Raw genomic sequence first — 21,887 nt, forward strand, 5'->3', positions numbered from 1 at the left:
ATGAACAAATCCCACCTGGAATTGATTGGACATATTTCAACAAAACATTTCTGCCGTGTATTTGCCTCTTTGTTGGGATGGGAACATTCTATGGAAGCAGTTAGATATTGATAGAACCACCGGAAATCTGCCTGATTTCCTGCCAGCTGCTTTACCTGGCTTAGCATATGGCCCCAGAGTTGAGGACCTCGGGGCTTTCCGGATCCAAATCTCTGGGGCAGCCTCACCATCCGTACTGCCTTTGGGTAGGAGGAACCCCCAGCTCTAGGGTCTTTTCCCAGAGAAATTTGAAATGTTGGGTTTCATTATGAATCAGAACGAGACCAAATTTCAAACTATTGAAGCCCCCCGTGAAACATCTGGGCCCAGCTACAGTCCCATCAGGGGCAGGGCGATAGGACAGAATTAAAGAACAACAGGCAATGAAATGACTCACTGCCTGTGTCCGGCTAACAACTGGACTATGGCTCTAATGCGGCAACATATGCGCTTAAAGTTAAGCACTCGCTGGGCTGGATCAAAGCCTATGCAAGGAAAGACAGAGGAATTCTTTCTCCTTGTTTGCATCACCATACCTAGCACACTTGACACTGAACCAGTCACTGGGCCTGCAACAAATAAATAAATAAACCGATTAATATAATTAATTAATTAATAACATTAGAATCATAGAATCATAGAGTTGGAAGGGACCTCAGGAGGTCATCTAGTCCAACCCCCTGCTCAAAGCAGGACTAACCTCAGCTATATCATCCCAGCAATGACTTTGTACATCTGCAGCTTAAAAACCTCTAAAGATGGAGTTTCCACCACCTCCCTAGGTAACCCATTCCAATGCTTCACCACCCTCCTAGTGAAAAACTTTTTCCTAATGTCCAACCTAGACCTCCCTTCCGCAACTTGAGACCGTTGCTCCTTGTTCTGTCATCTGCCACCACCGAGAACAGCCTAGCCCATCCTCCCCAGAACCCCCTTTCAGGTAGTTAAAGGCTGCTATCAAATCCCCCCTCATTCTTCTCTTCTGTAGACTAAACAAGCCTAGTTTCCTTAGCCTCTCCTCCTAAGTCCTGTGATCCAGCCCCCTAATCATTTTTATTGCCCTCCACTGGACTCTCTCCAACTTGTCTACATCCTTTTTGTAGTGGGGGGCCCAAAACTGGACACAATATTCTAAATGCGGCCTCACCAATGCCGAATAGAGGGGAATAATCACTTCCCGTGACCTGCTGGCAATGCTCTTCCTAAGGTAGCCCAATATGCTATTAGCCTTCTTGACAACCAGGGCACACTGCTGACTCATATCCAGCTTTTTATCCACTGTTACCCCCAGGTCCTTTTCTGCAGAACTGCTGCCTAGCTCGTTGGTCCCCAGTCTGTAGCTGTGCATGGGATTCTTCCTTCCTAAGTGGAGGACTCTGCACTTTTCTTTGTTGAACCTCATTAGATTTCTTTTGGGCCAATCCTCCAGTTTGTTTAGGTCCTTCTGTATCCTATCCCTACCTTCCAGGGTATCTACCACTCACCCCAGCTTAGTGTCATCCGCAAACTTAGTACTATCAGCAATTCTGTTGATTTATAATAAAAAGTTAGTAACTAAATTTACTTTGCCAGAAGGTAAGTATAGCCTTTGTTTGCTCAAGGAAGCCTAAGACTGCTAAATACTTAATTACCGTACATACTCCTTTAATATTTTATTATTTAGAAATAACACTTTCTCCTAGTTTGCATAAACATACCCATCACACTGGACTCTGAACCAGTCACCTGGCCTGTAATAAATAAATACATGAATAAATAAATAAATACACAAATAAATAAATTAATAACATTGCACTGTCAGTAATTCTGTTGATCTTTCATAAAAACATAATAACTAAATTTAGTTTCTCACCATGTAGGGATTACCCTTCAGTTACTCGAAAAGCCCTGCCTTTTGCAGGAGTCATGAGAGAAAAGTTGCACAGACAAATCCCACCTGGAACTGGTTGGAAACATTCCAACAAAACATTTCCCCCCATGAATTTGCCTATCTGTTGAGATGGGAATATTTTGTGGAGGGTGTGCAATGCTGACAGAACCAGCAGAAACCTTCCTGGTTTCTTGCCCATTGCCCTGCCTGGATTATCAGCAGATGGCCTCACAGTATAGGACCCAGGGCTTTCTGGGTCTACATCTGTGGGACAGCCCCACCTCATGGACTGCCTTGGGCTGGGGAACCCCATACACAAGGTCTTTTCACAGAGAAAGTTAAAAATTGGGGTTTGGTTCTGAATCAGAACAAAACAAAATTTCAAAATATCAATGCCCCGCCTCCATGAAACAGAATCACCTCTCTTTCCAGTTCCAGGTCCCCTGGGGGAAGTGGAGTAGGTCAGAATGAAAGAAGAACAAGCAGTAGAATGACTCAGAGTATGTCTACACATCTGGCAGCATTATCGGCAGTGCAGGATCAATTTTGCAGGATCAATTGAGAGGCACCGGAGACCTGCTTAGTCGATCCAGAAGTCAACTAAATATATCCATCCCCGCAAAAAGATTAATGCCTCATTGACGCAGCACTAATTAGAATTTTTGTAAGTCAATGGGAGATATACAAGCTGTGTAGACCAGGTCTCAGTGACTGTGCCCTACTAATAACTCGACTATGACTTTAATGGGGCAACATATGCACTAATGGTTAAACACGTGCTGGGCTGGATCAATGCCTACGCAAGGAAAGAGTGACCCAGTGGGGTGAACTGGTGGAAAATATTCATTGAGAGCTCTTTTAGAAATAACTTTTTCACTTTGGTTGCATTACCGTACCTAGCACACTTGACACGGAACCAGTCACTGGTCCTGTAACAAATAAATAAATAAATAACTCTATACTGTCAGAAATTCTGTTGATTTATAATAAAAAGTTGGCGACTAAATTTATTTTCTCAGATGGTAGAAATAGCTTTTGTTTGCTCAAGGAAGCCTAACACTGTTCGGTACTTAACTGCCATACTCTTTTAATATTTTATTATGCCTGGATAAGTTCTAAATGTCCTTGTGTTCTCTTAAAATAAAGCAAACTCATTGAGGGCCAGTTGAAAAAAAATTAAGTACCTACTGGTCTTTTCAAATCAGTGGGAGATAAGTGCCTAGATTCTTTTATAATCCTGGTCCATGCTTCGGGATCTTGAACAATATGGCCCTTAACCTGGAAAGACTCGTGATTACAATCTCTCTTTCTTTAGTGGAATTCCTTATTTCTTAACTTTAATTAGGCTTGGGAAGGATTAGTCTTTTATCAGTAAATTTCAGTTTTACAAGACACACATTGATTAAAAATAAACAACTGGACTGTTACTCTAGTGCAGGAATTCATGTGTTTAAAGTTAAGCACGTTTTGGGCTGGATAAACACCTATGCAAGAAAAGAGTGACTGAGTGGGATGAACTGATAGAAAATATTAATTGAGATCTCCTTTAGAAATAAGTCTTTCTCCTAGTTTGCATAAACATACTTAGCACACTTGACACGGAACCAGTCACTGGGTCTGTAATAAACAAACAAATAAATAATCAAATAAATGAATGAATAACATCGTACTGCCAACAATTCTGTTGATCTTTAATAAAAACTTACTGATTACATTTATTTTCTCACAAGGTAGGATTAGCCTTCATTTACTCAAAAATCTCTGCCAATTGAAGGGGCATGTGGCAAAAGCTGCACAGACAAATCCCACTTGCGTTTTTTTTGAAACACTCAAACAAAACACTTTTCCCTATGAACTTGCCCATATGTTGAGATGGGAGTGTTCTGTGAAAGCAGTTCAATTTTGAGAGAACCACAGAAACCTGACTGATTTCCTGCCTGCTGCTTTGCCTGGCTTATCAGCAGATGGCCTAGAGCAGTGGTTCTTAACCTTTCCAAACTACTGTACCCCTGAAGCCTGAGTCCCACCCCCACGGGGCTGAGGCATGTAACTTAGTTTCATGGCGCCCCTGTGGCTCCAGGCAATTGCCTTTCTTGCCACCCCCAATACCAGCTCTGCACTTGTGACCCCTCTAAATCCCCAGGTTGAGAAACACTGGCCTACAGTGTAGAACCCAGGGCCTCCTGGATACACAGCTGCGGGGCAGCCCCACCATGTGGACTGTCTTGGGGCAGAGAGTACCCCTCAGCTCCAGGGTCTTTTCACAGAAAAATTTGAAATGTTGGGTTTGGTTCTGAATCAGAACCAAATTGAATTTCAAAATATGGAACCTCCCCACCCCTCCTTAAACAGAATCAGTTTTGGGTCTCTACTCCAGAAAGGATAGGGACAAATTGGAGAGAATCCAGTGGGGGGCTGGAACACATGACTTATGAGGAGAGGCTGAGGGAATTAGGCTTGTTTAGTCTGAAGAAGAGAAGAGTGAGGGGAATTCGATAGCGGCTTTCAACTATCTGAAGGGGGTTTCAGTGAGGATGGAGCTAGGCTGTTCTCAATGGTGGCAGATGACAGAACAAGGAGCAATGGTCTCGAGTTCCAGTTGGGGAGGTCTAGGTTGTATATTAGGAAAGACTTTGTCACTAGGAGGGAGGTGAAGGATTGAAATGGGTTACCTAGGGAGGTGGTGGAATCTCCATCCTTAGAGGTTTTTAAGGTGAGGCTTGACAAAGCCCTGGCTGTGATGATTTAGTTGGGGTTGGTCCTGCTTTGAGCAGGGGGTTGGACTAGATGACCTCCTGAGGTCCCTTTCCAAAGCTAATATTCTATGATTCTATGAACTGATGGAAAATATTCATTGAGATTTCTTTTAGAAATAGCTCTTTCACCATGGTTGCATTACCATACCTGGAACACTTGACACAGAACCAGTCACTGGGCCTGCAATAAATAAATATATAAGCAATTAACATTTCAGCAGCAATTCTGTTGATTTATAATAAAAAGTTAGTAACTAAATTTACTTCTCAAAAGGTGGGAATAGCCTTTGTTTGCTCAAAGAAGTCAAGGGCTGCTAGATACTTAACTTCCATACTCCTTTCATATTTTATTATGTCTGGATATGATCTAAATGACCTAGTATTCTTTTAAGTTATGACAAATTCACTGAGGGCCAGTTGAAAAACAAAATCATCTAGTGGTCTTTTGAAATCAGTGGGAGTTAAGTGCCTAGATGCTTTTGAAAAGCCCATTCCATGTGTCGACATCTTTAACAATATGTCCCTGAACCTGGGAAGACCCTTGATCACCATCAGTGTTTATTTGTGGAATTATTTATTTTTTAACTTTTATAAGGCTTTGAAGGACTGTATTTTTATCAGTAAATGTCGATTTCACGAAACACACACACATTGATGAAAAAAATGCTTCCACCGATGATAATGGAAATTTCCAGAGGCAAGCAAATATGATTTAAGGATATTTACTTTGTATATTTTGACACGTGATATTGACAGTTTGTGTTTTAAGGTTATAAAGTTTTAATATTTTGAATCTCAATGTCTACAATTATGAAATAATTATTATCTTAACCTTCCTTTTGGAGGGGAAGAAAATGATGTTATACGCAGAACTCATGCCCAGTACGTCTGCCCTCTCAGAGGACGTGGTACAAGAGACGTATATTGAGTTAAAATCCTACCCCTGATCTGCTCTTGGGACAGCACAACTGAGTCCTTCCTGTTGCAGGGGGTATGTGGCAAAATCTGCACAGACAAAACCCACCTGGAACTGGTTGGAAACATTCCAACAAAACATTTTTTTCCCCATGAATTTGCCATTTTTGTTGAGATGGGAAAATTTCACGGAGGGTTTTTGATGGTGACAGAACCACCAGAAACCCGCCTGGTTTCCTGCCTGCTGCCCTGCCTGGCTTAGCAACAGATGGCCTCAGAGTCTAGGAATCCAAGTGAGCTGCCTTAGGCAAGGGAAACCCCAGCTCCAGGGTCTTTTCACAGACAAATTTGAAATGTTGGGGTTTGCTTCTGAATCAGAATGAAACCAAATTTCAAAATATTGATCCTCCCGGTGACACAGAATCACCTCTCGGCCCAGCTCCAGTCCCATTGGGGGCAGTGGGGTAGGTCAAAATGAAAGAACGACGGGCAATGGAATGACTCACTGCCTGTGTTCATCTAAGAAATTAATGGGGCAACTCATGTGCTTGAAGTAAAGCACATGCTGGGCTGGATCAGGGCCTATGCAAGGAAAGTGACCGAGTGGGATGGACTGGTGGAAAATATTCATTGAGATCTCTTTTAGAAATAACTTTGCCACCTTGGTTCCATTACCATACCTAGCACTCTTGACACTGAACCTCTAAGTGATCCCGTAAAAAAGAAATAATTCAACAATTAAATAAATGAATAAAATTGCACTGTAAGCATTTCTGTTGATCTTTAATAAAAAATTAGAAACTAAATTTACTTTCTCAGAAAGTAGGCTTAACCTTCATTTTCTCATAAAAGCTAAAAGCTGCTCAAAACTTCACTGCCATACTCCTTGAATATTTTATTGGTTTGGAATAAGTTCTAAATGGCCTTGTGTTCTCTTAAATTACTGGAAAGTTACTCAGGACCAGTTAAAAAAAAAAACACCACCACCTTGTTGGGTTTTTAAATCGGTGGGATTTAGGTGTCTAGATTCTTTTGAAAATCCTGGTTCATACTTAGATACCTTTAATCAATCACTCTTTTTTACCATCTCTATATCTTTTGAGGAATTCCTTATTTCTTAACTATTATTAAGCTTGGAAGGATTATATTTTTATCTCTAAATGTGGATTTCACAGAACACACACACACACATGAAAAAAATATGTCCACCGATGATGATAGAAAAATACACTGGTAAGCAAGTTTGATTTACAGATATTTACTTCCTATATTTTGACAACTGACGTTGACAATTTGCATATTAATAGTTATTAAGCTTTCCGTTTTTGAATCTCAATATCTACTTTCATGAAATAATTATTGTCTGACCCTTCCACCAGTTTCCCACAACTGGGAAAATTTAAATTCATAAAAATAAATACTAATTTGGAAAATAAAGGTTGATTTTGTCTGTCAAAATTATTTAGAAAATGAATTCTGTCAAGACTAACTACTATTTTCGTTAGTAAAATGCATCAAATTGGAATGCTGGAATCTGTACATTAGCCAGAGATACCAGAGTTTCCAGTGAGCATCAAGAATGTATTATGGGTAATTAAAAATTCTAATCTATGTGTTTTAATTAACCAGTGAGATTTTGGTAGGAAATAGACCTGACTGCTTTACATAAGAACATATTATTGGCTATACTGGGTCAGACCAATGGTCCAGCTACCCCGGTATCCTGATTTTTGACAGTGTCTGGTGCCAGATGCTTCAGAGGGAATGAATAGAACAGGCAATTTATCAAGTGATCTATCCCCTATCATCCAGTCCCAGCTTCTAGCAGCCAGTGGTTTAGGGACATCTAGACTGTGTTCCTGACCATCTCGGGTAATAGCCATTGCTGGACTGATTCTCATGAACTTGCTTAATTCTTTTTTGAACCCAGTTCCGCTTTTGGCCTTCACAGTAAACCCTGGCAATGAGTTCCACAGGTTGACTGTGCGTTGGGTGAAGAACTTCCTTGTGTTTGTTTCAAATCCGCTGCCTATTTATTTAATTGGGTGATCCCTGGCTCTTGTGCTATGTGAAGGGGTAAATAAAATTGCCTTGTTCATTTTTTCCACACCAAGATCCAGAAGTCGATGTATCAAAAGCATCTCCGAAAAAAGCATAGCACTGCATCGACGGATACGCATTTCCCATCAGCGCAGCGCAGTGGAGACGGCACGCTAAACAGAAGTTACAAAGTCGATGGGAGTCACAAAAGCTACTCTGTGTAGCTTGCATAACTCCCATCAACTGCCCCCGAATTTCGCTGGCAGTATAGACCAGACCAGAGACAGGATAGTGGGCTAGATGAACTATTGGTCTGACCTATTAGGGCACTTCTTATGTTCTTATTTGAAATCTAAGGACCTAGGGGAAGGGTTTTGAAATTATTTTGACACCAAAAGATGCAGATAGGTGCCTAAAGGCATTTTCAAAAGTGCATAGGCAATTTGGACACCTAATTCCTATAGAATATAATGGGGGGTGGGCACTTAATCTGCTTAGACATGTTTGAAAATGCCATTAGGTGCCTATCTGCAGCCTTAGGTACCTAAATACCTTTGAATTTCCCCCCACTCTCCCCAAAGTAATGAGTTAGGGAGGCAGTGTGGCCTAATGGCTAGAACTCTAAAGCAAGACTCAAGAACCCTGTATTCTCCCCCGAACTCTGGCACGACGTGTGTCACTTCACTGTCCTGTGCCTCTGTTTCTCCTGCTGTAAAATGGGGATAATGAGAATGGCCTCCTTTATAAAGTGTGTTGAACTTTTCTAATGAAAAGTACTACATCAGAGCTAGATAACATTATTATGAATAATAACTAGGCTTGGCAGAATCTGGTGGGTTTTTTATAATCTAAATGGACAGTATCAATGTTTCTTTTTCAGCTTTTTTTAAAAAAAAGATTATTATCGATTTAAATTTTCACAGCTGCGGAAAATTATGGGGCGAGAGACAATGATGTAATGGCAGTAGATGTGGAGAGTCAGAGAGTTAAAGCTTTATAAACCATTAAGATGTAAACTGTCAACGCCCCATTCAAAATATACAAAGTAAATGTTCTTACATCAATAAATCACACCTATTTTTACTATTTATTTGCAACTCCATTTGTTGTACCAAGCCTAATTCAGCAGTCTGAATCACTGGTTCTTGACTCTGAGAAGTTCTCAAATAGCATTTTTCTTACTCTGCCAATCTGCAAATTTTGATTATTATCAACGGAAATATTTTCCTGTGTGTGTATTGTGAAATCGACATTACCAATAAATATCTAATCCTTCCAAGACTATTAAAAGCCTTGCTGTTTCCTGGTCTTCTAATTGCAGCTGTCTGCATCTCTTTTTCCGACTACACCAGGAGAGGGGGTTATAATCCATTCTTTTGGAGATGCACGTCACCAATCTAGACCTTGCTATTGGGTTACTGGAATGAACTCTCCATGGGGTTTATATATTAAATTCACTCCAAACTTGAAACTAACTGAGGCGGAATCCAGCAACCTCTTTGTTATGCTGGAAATCCTAAACTTAGCACATTGCATCAGGGCTCTGGGATCTGCCCTGACTGCTTAGAGCTTTGTAGGGTGGAATCTGAGGCATTGGTCTGAACTTCTAATGACTGAAGTGCCTAAGACCCAGCTGAGAAAACAGTGCTCTTTGACATGCCGACAAAGTCGTACTCAGGTACTTCTCAGTGTAGGAGAGGGAGACATTTGGAAAGATTCAGGAGATCATATTTTTTAAGGCCAGAAAAGGCCATGTCTAGCGTGACTCACTGCATAACACACAGTAACTCCTGCATTACTCGCATAACGTCTGGTTGAACTAGAGAAGATATTTACAAAAGTAACATCCAATCTATATTTGTGTGGCGAATCTGCCACACACCCAGGTACATTTTCCAGTGGTTAATTTCCCCTCTGTTAAAATTTCACAGTTTACCTCTAACCTGAATTTGTCTAGCTTCAACTTCCAGCCACTGGAGCTGGCTCTGCTCTTCCCTGCTACAGCAAAGAGTTATCTGCTCTGAGAAATGTCCTTCTCAGATAAATACTTGTTTCTCTTTGTGAAGCTAAATCAGTTGAGCATCCTTAATCTCTCATTAAGAGGCTGATTTTTATTCCAAGCCTCAGGTAATTCTTGTAGCTCTTTTCTGAAACCTTTGGATTAGTGAGCATCCTTTAGGAGGTCTTTAGATTAGTAGGTTTTGCACCCAACTGTGCCATGGTTTGACTATTGTGTGACCTTCTGCAAAGCTCATTATTGCAAAGCAGTTAGCAGTTGCTTGCTGTACGAGTCACTGTATATTAAACTATATTTGGAAAGATTCTCAAGGGTGCCCCGACCTCTTTTTGTTCTTACAGAAACCAAAATAAATCAGTGAAGAATAAATACATTTTTAAAATCTTATTAAGAGAAGATGCAAAATTATTTATTTGCCTGGCTTTTGTCTTGAGTGGGGACTGGCATTATATTCTAATGCAGCTCTTTTACCATGAGAACCATCAGAACTCTCTGGTTTTTCCCCTTAAAGTGAGGAGAAAAAATATATTAGAAGAAAGAGGGGAAACAAATGAACTGATGAATTATGCAGGGAAGGAGTTAAATTACAAATTTTCTTCCATTTAGAAGACATCTGGTTCTTAGCACCCACATCTGGAGCAATAATTCAGAAAGTCAAGAGGCCAGATGCCTTTGAAAAGCCCTGTGTAAGTGAAAAAACGTTTCTATAAGACTTGCCTCCATGTTCTGTTTCAAAAATCCGGTCAAGTTCAGCGCAATCCGCCATTCTTTCTTTCCATGTCTTCGAACCCCAGGTCTCACTCATTTCACAGCACTTCTGGTAGGCCTTCTTACTCTTCTCACCTGCTTAAATAATGGGTGAAATGAAATTTGATTTGGGGCAACGGACAGAAAGCTCATTCAGAGGCACAGGGATGTACAAAGGGGGGCTAAAGCGGTTTTAGTGCCCACCTAGGACTTGGGGTCCTAACTCCCTTAGGCCTTTTTGAAAACCTCAGCCTGCATGTATTGCAACAGCCCTGGGGATCTGTGAAAAAAAGTTGTCATGGAAACAAGCATGCGGCAATTCTTTCACCTGTTAACTGGGATGACCTAAAGTGCCTAAGGAAGTACATTTTGGACCCCATTTGAAAATCCCATCTTAAATGATCAGACACAGGCACAGGTGGTAAATCTAGTGCCACCTGCCTTTCAGGATTTCCTTCAGCTCCCTGAAGACTCCCTCGCTGTCTTTCCCCTCTGAAGCTTGAAACTGAAGTTCCAGGAGGAGGATAATGCCCCGACAATGTGCACAAGTGCAATCAGTACCTTTGGGGGAAGAGAACATGGTATGATTGTCTATCCTGTGAGCCCCCGGAGGTTGAGAGAGGAAAGATTCATGTTCCCGGTGCCCAAAGTCTCTTGGGAGCAGGGATGCAACAGTCCGTGCAGGGTCAGACACCTGGCTGCTGAATCTCTTTGTACCTGGTGTCCTAGAGCGTCAGGCCCCACCTCAGTAGAAGGAGGAGTGTAATGTGTAGAACTCACCTTTCTTCCTGGCTTCTGGTCTGAGCTACCTGGGTCTGACAAGAGATGCTCAAAATATTTTTATCATTTTTTAAATGAAAATCAGCTGTTCAACCAAACTGGCATTTTGGTTAAAAATAAATTGGTTCCTAGAAGGAAAACTGGAGCTGCAAATTTTGTTAAAAATATATATATTCCGTTGCTAGGTTCCAAGGGACCATGGGGGTCATCTACTCTGTCCTCTTGTGTAACACAGTCAGCTCCACTCAATTTGATTTTACGTAAAAGATTTTGTTTTTTTTTAATTTTGAAAATGAGCCACTTTTCCCCTCAGACATTTTTCCAAACGCTGAAATTTTTGACCATACCCAAGCTTTAAAAACAGAGGGGGGGGAAGCCATTTAGGTCAGCGGTTCCCAATCTTTTTGAGGGTTTTCAACTTCCAAACGTTTTGTGGACCACCACATGCTCTTTTTTCTAATGGAAATCTAATGTATTAACAAAGAAATAATATGAACTCAGTAATAATTTCCTTGGTGAGGATATTATTATTTTTCTTTTCCATGGACTCCCTGTAGTAGCCTCACGGACCACCAGGGGTCCACAGACCACAGGTTGGGAACCGCTGGTCTAGGTTTCGGTTTATTGTCTGCGCAACCCTCCTGCCCCAGCTCCAGTCATGATGTGAAAACAACTTGAACCCTGTAGAGAGAAATGCACATGCCAGTTAGAGGTGTATTCCCGTTGGATTCCTACCTTATAGACCAGATTTTCAAAGACTCTAAGGAATTTAGGCACCTCGCCAGGACTGGAATTCAATGGTTGTCAAGCATCTAATTCCAATAAGCTTCTTTAAAAATCCCATCACTGATGCTGACATTATTCATCATCACCGTGAAGGACCCGGGCTATGATTTTCAAAGAAACCTATGGGAGGAGGTACCCACCTTCCATTGCATTTTAAATTATTTTAAATTCTTCTATCATCAAAGAACAGAATGTCATCTGGCATGGCAGTGCTTGTGTGTAGGGGAGGTTAGCAAAGACTGTGAATCATGCCCTGTGCACCCAGGAATCTAATGACCTACCTCTTCCAAGTGAAGGCGTGGCCATTTCTGATGTTCTTTCTATAAGAAACCGTCAAACAACCAGTTAGAGTTACGTAGTTACCTGCTCTCTGGCCTCCTAACACCCACATCCTGCCCGATATTCAATCATTAGCCGTATTTTCCTCAATTGTCAATGACCACATCAGCACCAACCTTCCCCAGCTCCTTCTTGCATCAGTCTGAAACACCCTCAGTACCTAGCACAACTCCAGCTGGGCTAACTCCCAACAGAGATTTGGGATGACATTCCCAGGTGGTGTGGGATTGCAATGGAAGAAGGAGCCCACAAGAAATGCCTCTTTCAGCCACACTGAAATGCCACCAGCTTAGGGTATGAGCCGCTTGGTGCCGACTAATCTCTGAGGAGACAATTTGGGGATCTTAGACTAAACGCACCCACCGCTGCTTAGCACCACCCCCATTGGTCCAACTACAGAGATAAAGGAAAGTTCCCCTCCGTCAGGTAGTTGAGGTGGAGAAGTAACTGCAAGAAACTCTGTTCCTTGCAGGGGGCTTGTCCAATTTAACTGGGTGACACTTGGTTAAGCCTGGGATGGGAGAGGTGAAACAGGCCCAGTGATCCAAGGAATATAATACCTACTTCTTCCACGTACAGACATGACCACTTTGGGCAGCTGTCCTAGAAGAAACAATGCAAAAACTCATTAGGATAATATAGCTACCTCCTCTCTGGCCTCCAAACAGCCACAGCTGGCTTTGTCCAGTCTGCCCCTGATTCAAGCACTAAAATGATCTTCCTCACCTGTCAACCTGACCCCATCAATGCACACATGGGTCCCTCCCTACATGTCCTTCTTGTATCAACTTTAATCACCACTGCTATCTGGAACAACTCCAACCAGCCGATTCTTAGCAGAGGTTTGGGGTTACAATGCGTGGTATTCCCACGTTGTGCAGGATTGTAATAGCACAAGGACACCACCAGAAATGCCTCTTCAGGCCACATGGCCAAACCTGCAGTCACTGGATTCTCCACAGGTACTAGCAGGGAAGGGTGGGGGACATTTCCCACCCATGCCCAAATAGCTACCAGTTTGGGGAGTGAGCCACTTCATTCTGATTTAGCTATGAGGAGGGAATTTGGGGCTACTGGGATAAGTCCACTTACTACGGAAAGTCACAGAATATGCTGTTCCTTGTAGACCTCCAGTAAAAAGCAAACAGCCCATTAGTATTGTCTAGTTCCCACCTCCCTGACAACCACCTCACACATTCTCCAGACTGTCAAAAATTGAGGTATCCTTGCCCGTACACCTGATTAGTTCAGCATCCTCTTTGGCCTCTCCCCCTAGCTCTCCCTTGCATCAAAATTAAATTTCTCTTCATTACTCCACCCTGGGCTACTCCCAGAGGAGGTTCAGGACTCCAGTGTTAGAAACACCACCTGGAACTGGGTTGCAAAGGTGGATGGAACCAGTAGGAAGTTGCAGCTCACACTACACTACCAACCCTGCAGTTGCTGGATCTCCCTGGTCAACAGCTACTCCCCATTCATGTTCCAGTGCAATCTGCTTTAAGATACCAGCTGCTTGTCACTGGGGCATTCTAAGAGGACACCCAAAGCCTCTGTGATCAATAAGCACATTCTGGACGCTTGGTGCATCTAAGGAAATGGTTTCCATTGGATACAGCAAGCCGGGTGAAGGGTAGACGTTAATAAACTGAACTTTGGGATTTTGGGCTGGTAATGGGAGCTAAGAATGAAGCCTTAACTTCATGACTTCACAGTTGACCTGGTTACAAATGTCCTAACAGCACTGTCTGCATCAGAAACAGCCATTTAGTCACAATGCCAACTTTCCATGGGAGCATATTGGTTTTCACAGACTTTGGAATGTGTCCATTTTGGTCCAAATTTGGATACATATTGATGTTGTCATTTCTTTTGGGGTAAAACAATTGAAACAAAGTGTTTTGAATGGAATGTTTCAATTTTAACCCCCAACATTTATTTTATTTTATTTTAAATAGATTATAAAGTCATTTTTTTAAAAAAGAGTCTAAATCAGAATGACTTGTGTCCACTTTATCAAAAGGGAAAGTGATTGACCTGAAAAGATTTTTTTTACAAACATTTTGAAATAGTTTTGTTTCATTCTGATTCAATTTTGAAATATCAGAATTTCTCTTCTGCACAAGGTTCACCCAGATGGACTTCAGAGGCACACCTTTGAAATGCCTTCTGCTTGCCAACCACCCACCACTGGGAGATCAGAAAGACATTTGGGTCCTTTTCCTGGCTCCCTATTGATTCCCTTGGAATATGGCCTTGCGATAGTCAGTTGGGACCAGATTTTTAAAGGTATTTAGGCACCTAGTGATATTTTCAGACGTACCTAGCTGCCTCAAAATAATTGATTTCATTGGGAGTTAGGCATCTATATGCTTTTCAAAATCCCATTAGGTGCTTAAATACCTTTAAAATCAGGTCCCAAGGCTGCAATTTACAACAGAGATTAGGGAAGTTAGCACCCATGTATGTCAGTGGCATTTGGGCACCTAACTCCCTTCGTCTCATTTGAAAATCACAGGCAAATGACTTATGATGAAGACTTTCAAAGGCACCAATGGGATTTGGGCACTTGGTCAGGTTTTTTAAGGTATATATGTGCCAAAAATGCAAAGAGATGCCTAGCGTGATTTTCCAAAACACCTAGATATCTAAGTTGCATTAAAATTCATTGTTGTTTGCAGTGTTGTGGTATCCATGTTGGCCCCAGGATATGAGACAAGGTGGGTGAGGTAATACCTGAAGAAGAGCTCTGTGAACCACCAACAGAAGCTGGGCTAAGAAAAGATGTTACATCACCCACCATGTCTCTTTCCTTAAAATTCATAACTTCTCAGGCCAGAATGGGCTTTTGGGATCATCTGTTCTGACCTCCAGTACAGCAAAGCCATAAAAGAACTTCTGGATTCATCCAGGATTTCCTCCCGATGTAGGTACTTATAGGTGCATAGAGGTATAATATGATCCAATGGCTGGACCTAGAAGTCAGACAAATTCATACTAGGAATAAAATGTACATTTTTTAACAGTGAGAGTAATTAACCCTTGGAAGAACTTACCAAGGGTTGTGGTGGATTCTTTAATTTTTAAATTGAGATTGGATGTTTTTCTAAAAATAACTGCTCTAGGAATTATTATGGAGAAGTTCTCTGGCCTGTGCTATACAGAAGATCAAACTAGAGGGTCACAATGGTCCCTTCCGGCTTTGGAATATATGACTGTTTTGAAAAGTTCCAGAGGGGTAGCCGTATTAGTCTGTATACAGCAAAAACAACAAGAGTCCTGTAGCACTTTAAAGACTAACAAATGTAATTTCTGCAGGCATAAGCTTTAAAGTGCTACAGGACTCTCACTGTTATGACTGTCTTGTGGATAGTTATTTCTGTCTTTTTACGTTTAGCTTATAACTCATCGGAAGTGGTGATTAAGCTGATGTGATAAAGCCACTTTTATACCAGAATAAGTGTGTCCACCTGAAGGTATAACTATTACTGGGTAACTGGTAAAATTTCTCATGTACAGAAGGTCAGATATGAGCTTTCAGGCTGATTTTATTCCTGGCAAGAGTTTGTTGAATACAGACCACAAGTTACAGACTATATTAATTACGAAGGGAGAATGAGACCATGGAAATCACATGTCATTAACGTAAATAGCTTGATTCCCCTCTGACTTGTTCTACACTTATAAGGCATACCTGTGTTGGTCACGAGTGTGAAAAAACCCAACAACATAGCTAAGACCAAAAAACTCAGGTTATATGCAGCTATGAAGACAGAAGAGTGCTTCTGTCAAGGTAGCTAATGTTGTTGGGGGAAGGAGTGGTCAAATACTGTCTGAAAAACTCCTTCTGTCTGTGTAAACTGTATCTATGCCAGGGGGGCTGTAGTGTAGACATAGCTCCTCAGAGTGGTGCAAATCAGAACCAGCTCCTTTCACATCAATGGAGTCATGGCAAGATAAACCCAGTGTGAGTTTGAAGAAAAACAGACCCATGGATCCAGAAACGGAATGACCCACCTGCTTCATGTTCTGCATTCTCCTGCTTTCCTCCCAGTCCTCCAAAAAACGTGTTGTGAATAAGTTCTCAACAATGGAAAACAAAACACATGCATTACCAGTCATTTCACACAGCTAAGGAGCCTAACCGTACAAAGTTATACTAGGTATCAGCGTACTAGGTAGGGCAAAGAGGTGTGGTCTCTCTCAGAGAGTCTCAGTGAAGGAAGTCCAGACCCCCCCCTGGTGGGAAAAAGAAGGAAAGCTGTGCTTGCCACGCTGGAAGCAGGTGTGGAGGTACCAAGACAGGAAGTATAAAAGTCGGGGCCCGTAGCTCAGTCAGGAAAAAGCCGCCGAGGAGGACAGAGGAGCTGCCAGGGCTGCTGGTTGCAGTGTACCCCGGGCAGATGGAGAATAACTCTGAGCTGCAGGTACACCACAAAGGGGGTGGAGGAAGAAGCCCAGAGGTAGCCGACTTTGGTCCGGCTGGGCTCAAGCTCCTGTCAGCAAATTTCGGATGGAGGCCCGCTGACCCATTGGTGGAACCCTCTGCCGCTGATAGGGCCCTGGGCTGGAATGTGGTGGAGTCAGGCGGGCCTGCATCCCCCTGCCCCACTGAAGCCTCCCTAGGCTACAGCCTGCTTGTTTGCCCCCCACAGCCTGAGGGCCTGGGTTATAGACCACTTGCTTGTCTCCCCCGCTGGAGGGGCTTGAGGCCATAGCCTGCCTAAAGCTTGCCCCCACAGCTGTGGCTGCGAGAGGGCCTGGCTTCCCCCCAAGACTGACAGGGAGGGACAGGCCATCCCCTCTACACTGGAAAATCACATTTGGACTATAAGGTCAAAGAGGAGTCTTTTTTTTTTCTTTCAGGTTTGAGGTTCTCTTAGAGGTAGACATCCGGGACCTGATTTTGATCTGATTTGCACTGGTGTAACTCAGAAGGAGCACAAGTAAGAAAACAGAATGTCTACCCCATGGGGAATTTTGGGCATTATGAAATATGTTTTCATATCAAATTGTTTGAAAAAGTAAAAATCTTCAGAATACCTTGGAAAACAGAAATGGTGAAAAAATTCCCTCAGAATTGTCAACTTACTACAATGTTTTCTTGGTACAAGAGTGGAGCATTATAAGGTAATATAGAATACTACATATAAATATATAATAGAAAATATAAGGTAAATACATGATATTTTAGCCAGCTAGCCAAAAAAATAAATAAAAGTTGAAACCAAATATATAAAGTTCAAACAAAATTATGAAGCCAAAACAAAATACTCCATTTTGATTTTCTAGCATTTTGAAAATTTTAGGTATTGACACATTCCTACAAAACTTTTTGACTATGACAAAACAGAATCTGCTGGTAGAATACACTTTAGTCTAAATGTCTGAACTGTCTGTATTCAGAAGTAACTCCAGTGACTTCATTGGTGTTTCTCCTGGTTCATGGTACTGTAAATGAAGACATAATTTATCTTATGGGGTTAGACCAGTGTAAAACCAGCCTGAAATCAGAATCAAGCCTAGATTTTATAATTATCTAGGTTTTATAATCTAGATGTTACCTGATCATTACTGTTTTCAAAACACTACCACAAACTTTCAGGCCCGTCCTTGAGTGTTTGCTTCCCTCTAAAATCATCAGGAACTCATCATTTCCTGCACTCCTACAGTTTGAGTCCAAAAGGCCATTACATTTCACACTTGTGCCCTTGGTTGAGCACAAATGACCTAAGTTAAACTAAGGCAGTGCTCAGGAGATGGAGCTGTTGTGTGCCACAGACAGAGAACAGGAGAAACTGAGGTGCCCCAGTGGCAGAGGTCCCAGCAATGGCAGGGAAAGATTAGGTGAGACATGCCCAGATAATCCCAGCAGCTGGCCTTCATCTCATGCTGCTGAGAAAGGTGAACAAATCCCCATGGTTTCTGCCAACATGATCTGGGGGAAGATTCCTTCCTGACCCCAACTCTGGTAATCGGTTGGATCCTGAGCATGACTCATCAACATCTAGAAAGTACCAGCATTGGGCTACCCCAGTTGGCATCCCAAATCCCAAAGGTGGCTGATCTCTGACGCTTCAGAGGAAGGCAAATAATAATAATAATATAAACATATTACAATTGTGTATCGGGGAGAAATTCCTTTCTGATTGCTGCTGGTGACTGGCTGAAGCCCTGAAGCATGAGATTATAGACTATGCCCAACTCTCATTAACATTAGTGGAAATTAATATCCAAATCCCCAAGTCAGCTTTGAAAAGCTCATCCTCAGATCGTAGAATCATAGAAATGTGGGGCTAGGAGGGACATCAAGAAGTCATCAGGTCCAGCCCCCTGCATTGTGGCAGGACCAACTAACCCTAAACCTTTCCTGACAGGTGTTTGTCCAACTTGTTTTGAAAAGCTTCCAGTGCTACGGACCCCATAAGCCACCAGAATGGTGCGGTAGCTCTTCCACTGAGAACCTGTTCCAATTCAACTGAAGACTTGACCCTACTTTCAATGCACAGGAATTCCAGTACCTGCTACAAATATTCTGTTTTCATCCATGCTTCCAAGGGCGCTTCCCCATAAAGCTGAAAATAAGATGGAAAAGACCTTATTTACAATGGCGGAGATAAGAATGCATCAAGGTCTTTTTCCATAAAACCACATAAAGAATTGGCTGGATAGGAGACCTCATTGGTTTAAAAGTGAAGGGGACGCTGGCAGGCCAATTTTTCATGAGTTGTGTGCTTTTGCAAGTCAATTTCACCCAGTGATCCATAACAGAAACGGTTTATTGTAAGAGCTCGTCAAAATTTTTCCAGTTCAATATTTTTTGCATCAGAATATACTCTTTTCTGAACATCTCAACTTTCCATGGGAAAGTATTGATCTTAAAATCTCATTTGAAAAAAATCTGAATTGAAGCATGTTGACCTTTTCAGAACAGAACGTATCGATTTTCATTTTGAAATGACCTTCCATTGCCAAACTTATTGGATTGTATAATACAGTGTAAATGAAACTATAAGAGGCAATGTTTAAAGAACAGAAGGCAACATTTCAATTTCTTAGAAATGGAAAATTTCAACTAACAGAGAATGAAAATCATTTCATGGAAAAGGTCGTAATTTTGTGGTTTCATTCTGATTCGGCATACAAACAAATTTCCAAATTTTCTATGGAATGGAAATACCAAATTTCAACCAGTCCTAATAATTAGTATTAATATTTGTAGTATCAGAGTGGATAGCTTACCCAGCCATGAAGCAGGACCCCATTGTGGTAGGTGCTGGACAGACATAAGACAGAAAGACAGTCTGTACCCAGAGAGTTTAAGAACTTTTGAGACATCCCTGCCCCACAGTGAGTTGAGGATGGCTGAGACCGGGCAATCTCAAGAGGCGGTGGTTTTCTTGTTGGTGGGTGTGTTAAATATTTTTGTTATGTTTACAATCCTGCTGGGCTTACTGTTCTCTCAGGATCATAGGAATGTAGGGCTGGAACGGACCTTGAGAGGTCATCTTGTCTAGGGCCCTGCTCTGGGGCAGGACCAAATAAACCTAGACCAGCACTGACAGGTGTTTGTCCAGCCTGTTCTTAAAAACCTCGAAATAGTGGGGATTCCACACCCTCTCTTGAAAGTGTATTTCAGAGATCAACTCCCCCTACAGTTAGAAAGTATTTTTTTCTAACAATAATTAATTGCTGGAATTGTCTTTCATTATGAGATGTATTTTGAAAATTGTCTAGGACACCCAAAGCCAAGAATAGGCTGTGTTTTGATTGCTATAGCACATATTTGAATGAAGGAAGGAAGGAAGGAAGGAAGGAAGGAAGATGGAATTTTCAAAGGAACTAAGGAATTAAATGCCCAGGGTAGGATGTTCAGAAACACCTGACTTAGGAGCACACATCCCCATTAACTTGCAGTTACCTTTATTCCCCTAAATCACTTAGGTGCTTTCAAAAATCAGAAACTCAAAACCCATTGAATTTGTGTGGAAGTTGATTGCCAAACTGTCCTTTGTCCCTTTGACACACACACACACACACACACACACACACACACACACACACACACACACACACACACACACACACACACACACACACACACACACACACTTGCCTAACCCTTTTAGACCCCCTGGAAATTCCCAATCTAAATAAATAAATATAAAATACCAAGACATGCAAACATTGGATATTAAAATAGGAAGGAGAATGGCTATGATTTTCAAAGGAGATTGGGAGTCAGGTGCCCAAATCTCACTGGAATTCAGTGCAAGTTGGGTATTCTAACTTCCCTAGGATCCTCAGAAAATCCCAGCTCTAGTGACAGGGGCAGTAGGTTCAACATTAGGAGACCTGACTTCTGTTCCTGCACATCCCATTTACAACCTTCATGACCTGGGATAAGCCTTCTGGTGACTCAGTTTCCTTCTCTATAAAATGGGTATGTTGATACTTAACTTCTGAAAAGCATGTTGAGATCTGTGGATGGGATACACTATGTATACAAATGCTGACCATGTTTCAAGAGGAGGTAAGTGGATTGAAGAAAGGATGAGTTGGTAGAAGAAGAGTGACAAAGGGGGCCACATGTGAGTGAATGTTATAATTGGGGTGGAAATAGAGGTCAGGCAACAGAAGGAAGGTTTATTGAGTTTGAAGAAAATCTGTGTAAATACAAAGCAGTGACCAAGAAAGCTCTGAGATTGGGAAGAGACCTACAAGGTTGGGTGGATGGAAACATTCCTAATAAGTCTATAATATGAAGTAGATCTTGTGCTACATTGAAATAACATGGTCGTCCTGCAATATCTATCTATCTATCTATCTGCTAAGAATCAGGGGCTTGAATACACACCTTGCAGGAAGCAGACATTTTTCTCTTCGCTGTTATTTTTCAACTTCCCGTTCTCGAATTTGCTTCCCAAGTCCTTGGTGCACACAAATGCCCCCAGCCCCGGAAAGCCAGACTCATGGGGGGTGAATTCAAACCAGGTCCCTGTGAAACATAGATAGGGTTTGTAAAAAGGGCCCTTTTAAGGGCCAGCTTCTTGTTGCCCCTTTTTGGCTGATTGCAATAATTTCTCAATCCCCTGACCATTCTATTTGCTCCACTAATGAATCCCACTCACTTTTCTGTCTGTTCCTTCACCCACTGTTATTTCTATGTCATTTTCTATGGTGACCTGCTCCATGTGTTGTCTTTGCATATCCCAGAAGTCCTTTTGTGGCCATCAAGGCACATGTCCACCTGACCTACAACAGCCTGTTCCTAACTATGACCCAAAGGGATAAAGAAAAGAGCGACTCATAATGAGTCAAATCTAAAACCGATCAATTTAACTGTAGAGATAATTAAAAAATGCAAACATCAATTTCACAACATTTTCTGAAGATTTACAGGTTCTTTTCATTTTCAAAACTTATCCTCATTTAGCAACTTATCACAATCTTATTTGATAGACATTTCTCTTGAAAAATATTTACAAAGTCGCTATTGAAACAATTATGGGAATTTTTCATTTATGGAAAAACCTGGTTTTTTTTGAAAATGAAGAACATTGCTTACCATTTTTGTAGAGTTCTCAATAAAAAATTGTTT

General features: G+C 41.7%; 1 protein-coding gene across 1 annotated transcript in view; it reads right to left on the reverse strand.

Annotated features, from left to right (window-relative positions):
• Nucleotides 1-21,887, reverse strand: part of LOC137144881 (cytosolic phospholipase A2 gamma-like) — a 34,679-nt gene that overhangs the window by 6,741 nt on the left and 6,051 nt on the right. The window contains exons 6-11 of the mRNA XM_067535367.1: nt 21,144-21,284; nt 18,808-18,861; nt 16,304-16,369; nt 12,854-12,892; nt 10,826-10,945; nt 10,351-10,480 (exon numbers count right to left, since the gene is read on the reverse strand). Of these exons, the coding sequence (XP_067391468.1) occupies nt 10,351-10,480; nt 10,826-10,945; nt 12,854-12,892; nt 16,304-16,369; nt 18,808-18,861; nt 21,144-21,284 (550 nt within the window). The remainder of the gene's footprint in view (nt 1-10,350; nt 10,481-10,825; nt 10,946-12,853; nt 12,893-16,303; nt 16,370-18,807; nt 18,862-21,143; nt 21,285-21,887) is intronic.

Source organism: Emydura macquarii, unplaced genomic scaffold (genome assembly GCF_026122565.2).
Source record: "Emydura macquarii macquarii isolate MOO-44397 ecotype Brisbane River unplaced genomic scaffold, CSIRO-AGI_Emac_v2 contig_3487, whole genome shotgun sequence".
In the NCBI taxonomy this organism is placed as follows: domain Eukaryota; kingdom Metazoa; phylum Chordata; order Testudines; family Chelidae; genus Emydura; species Emydura macquarii.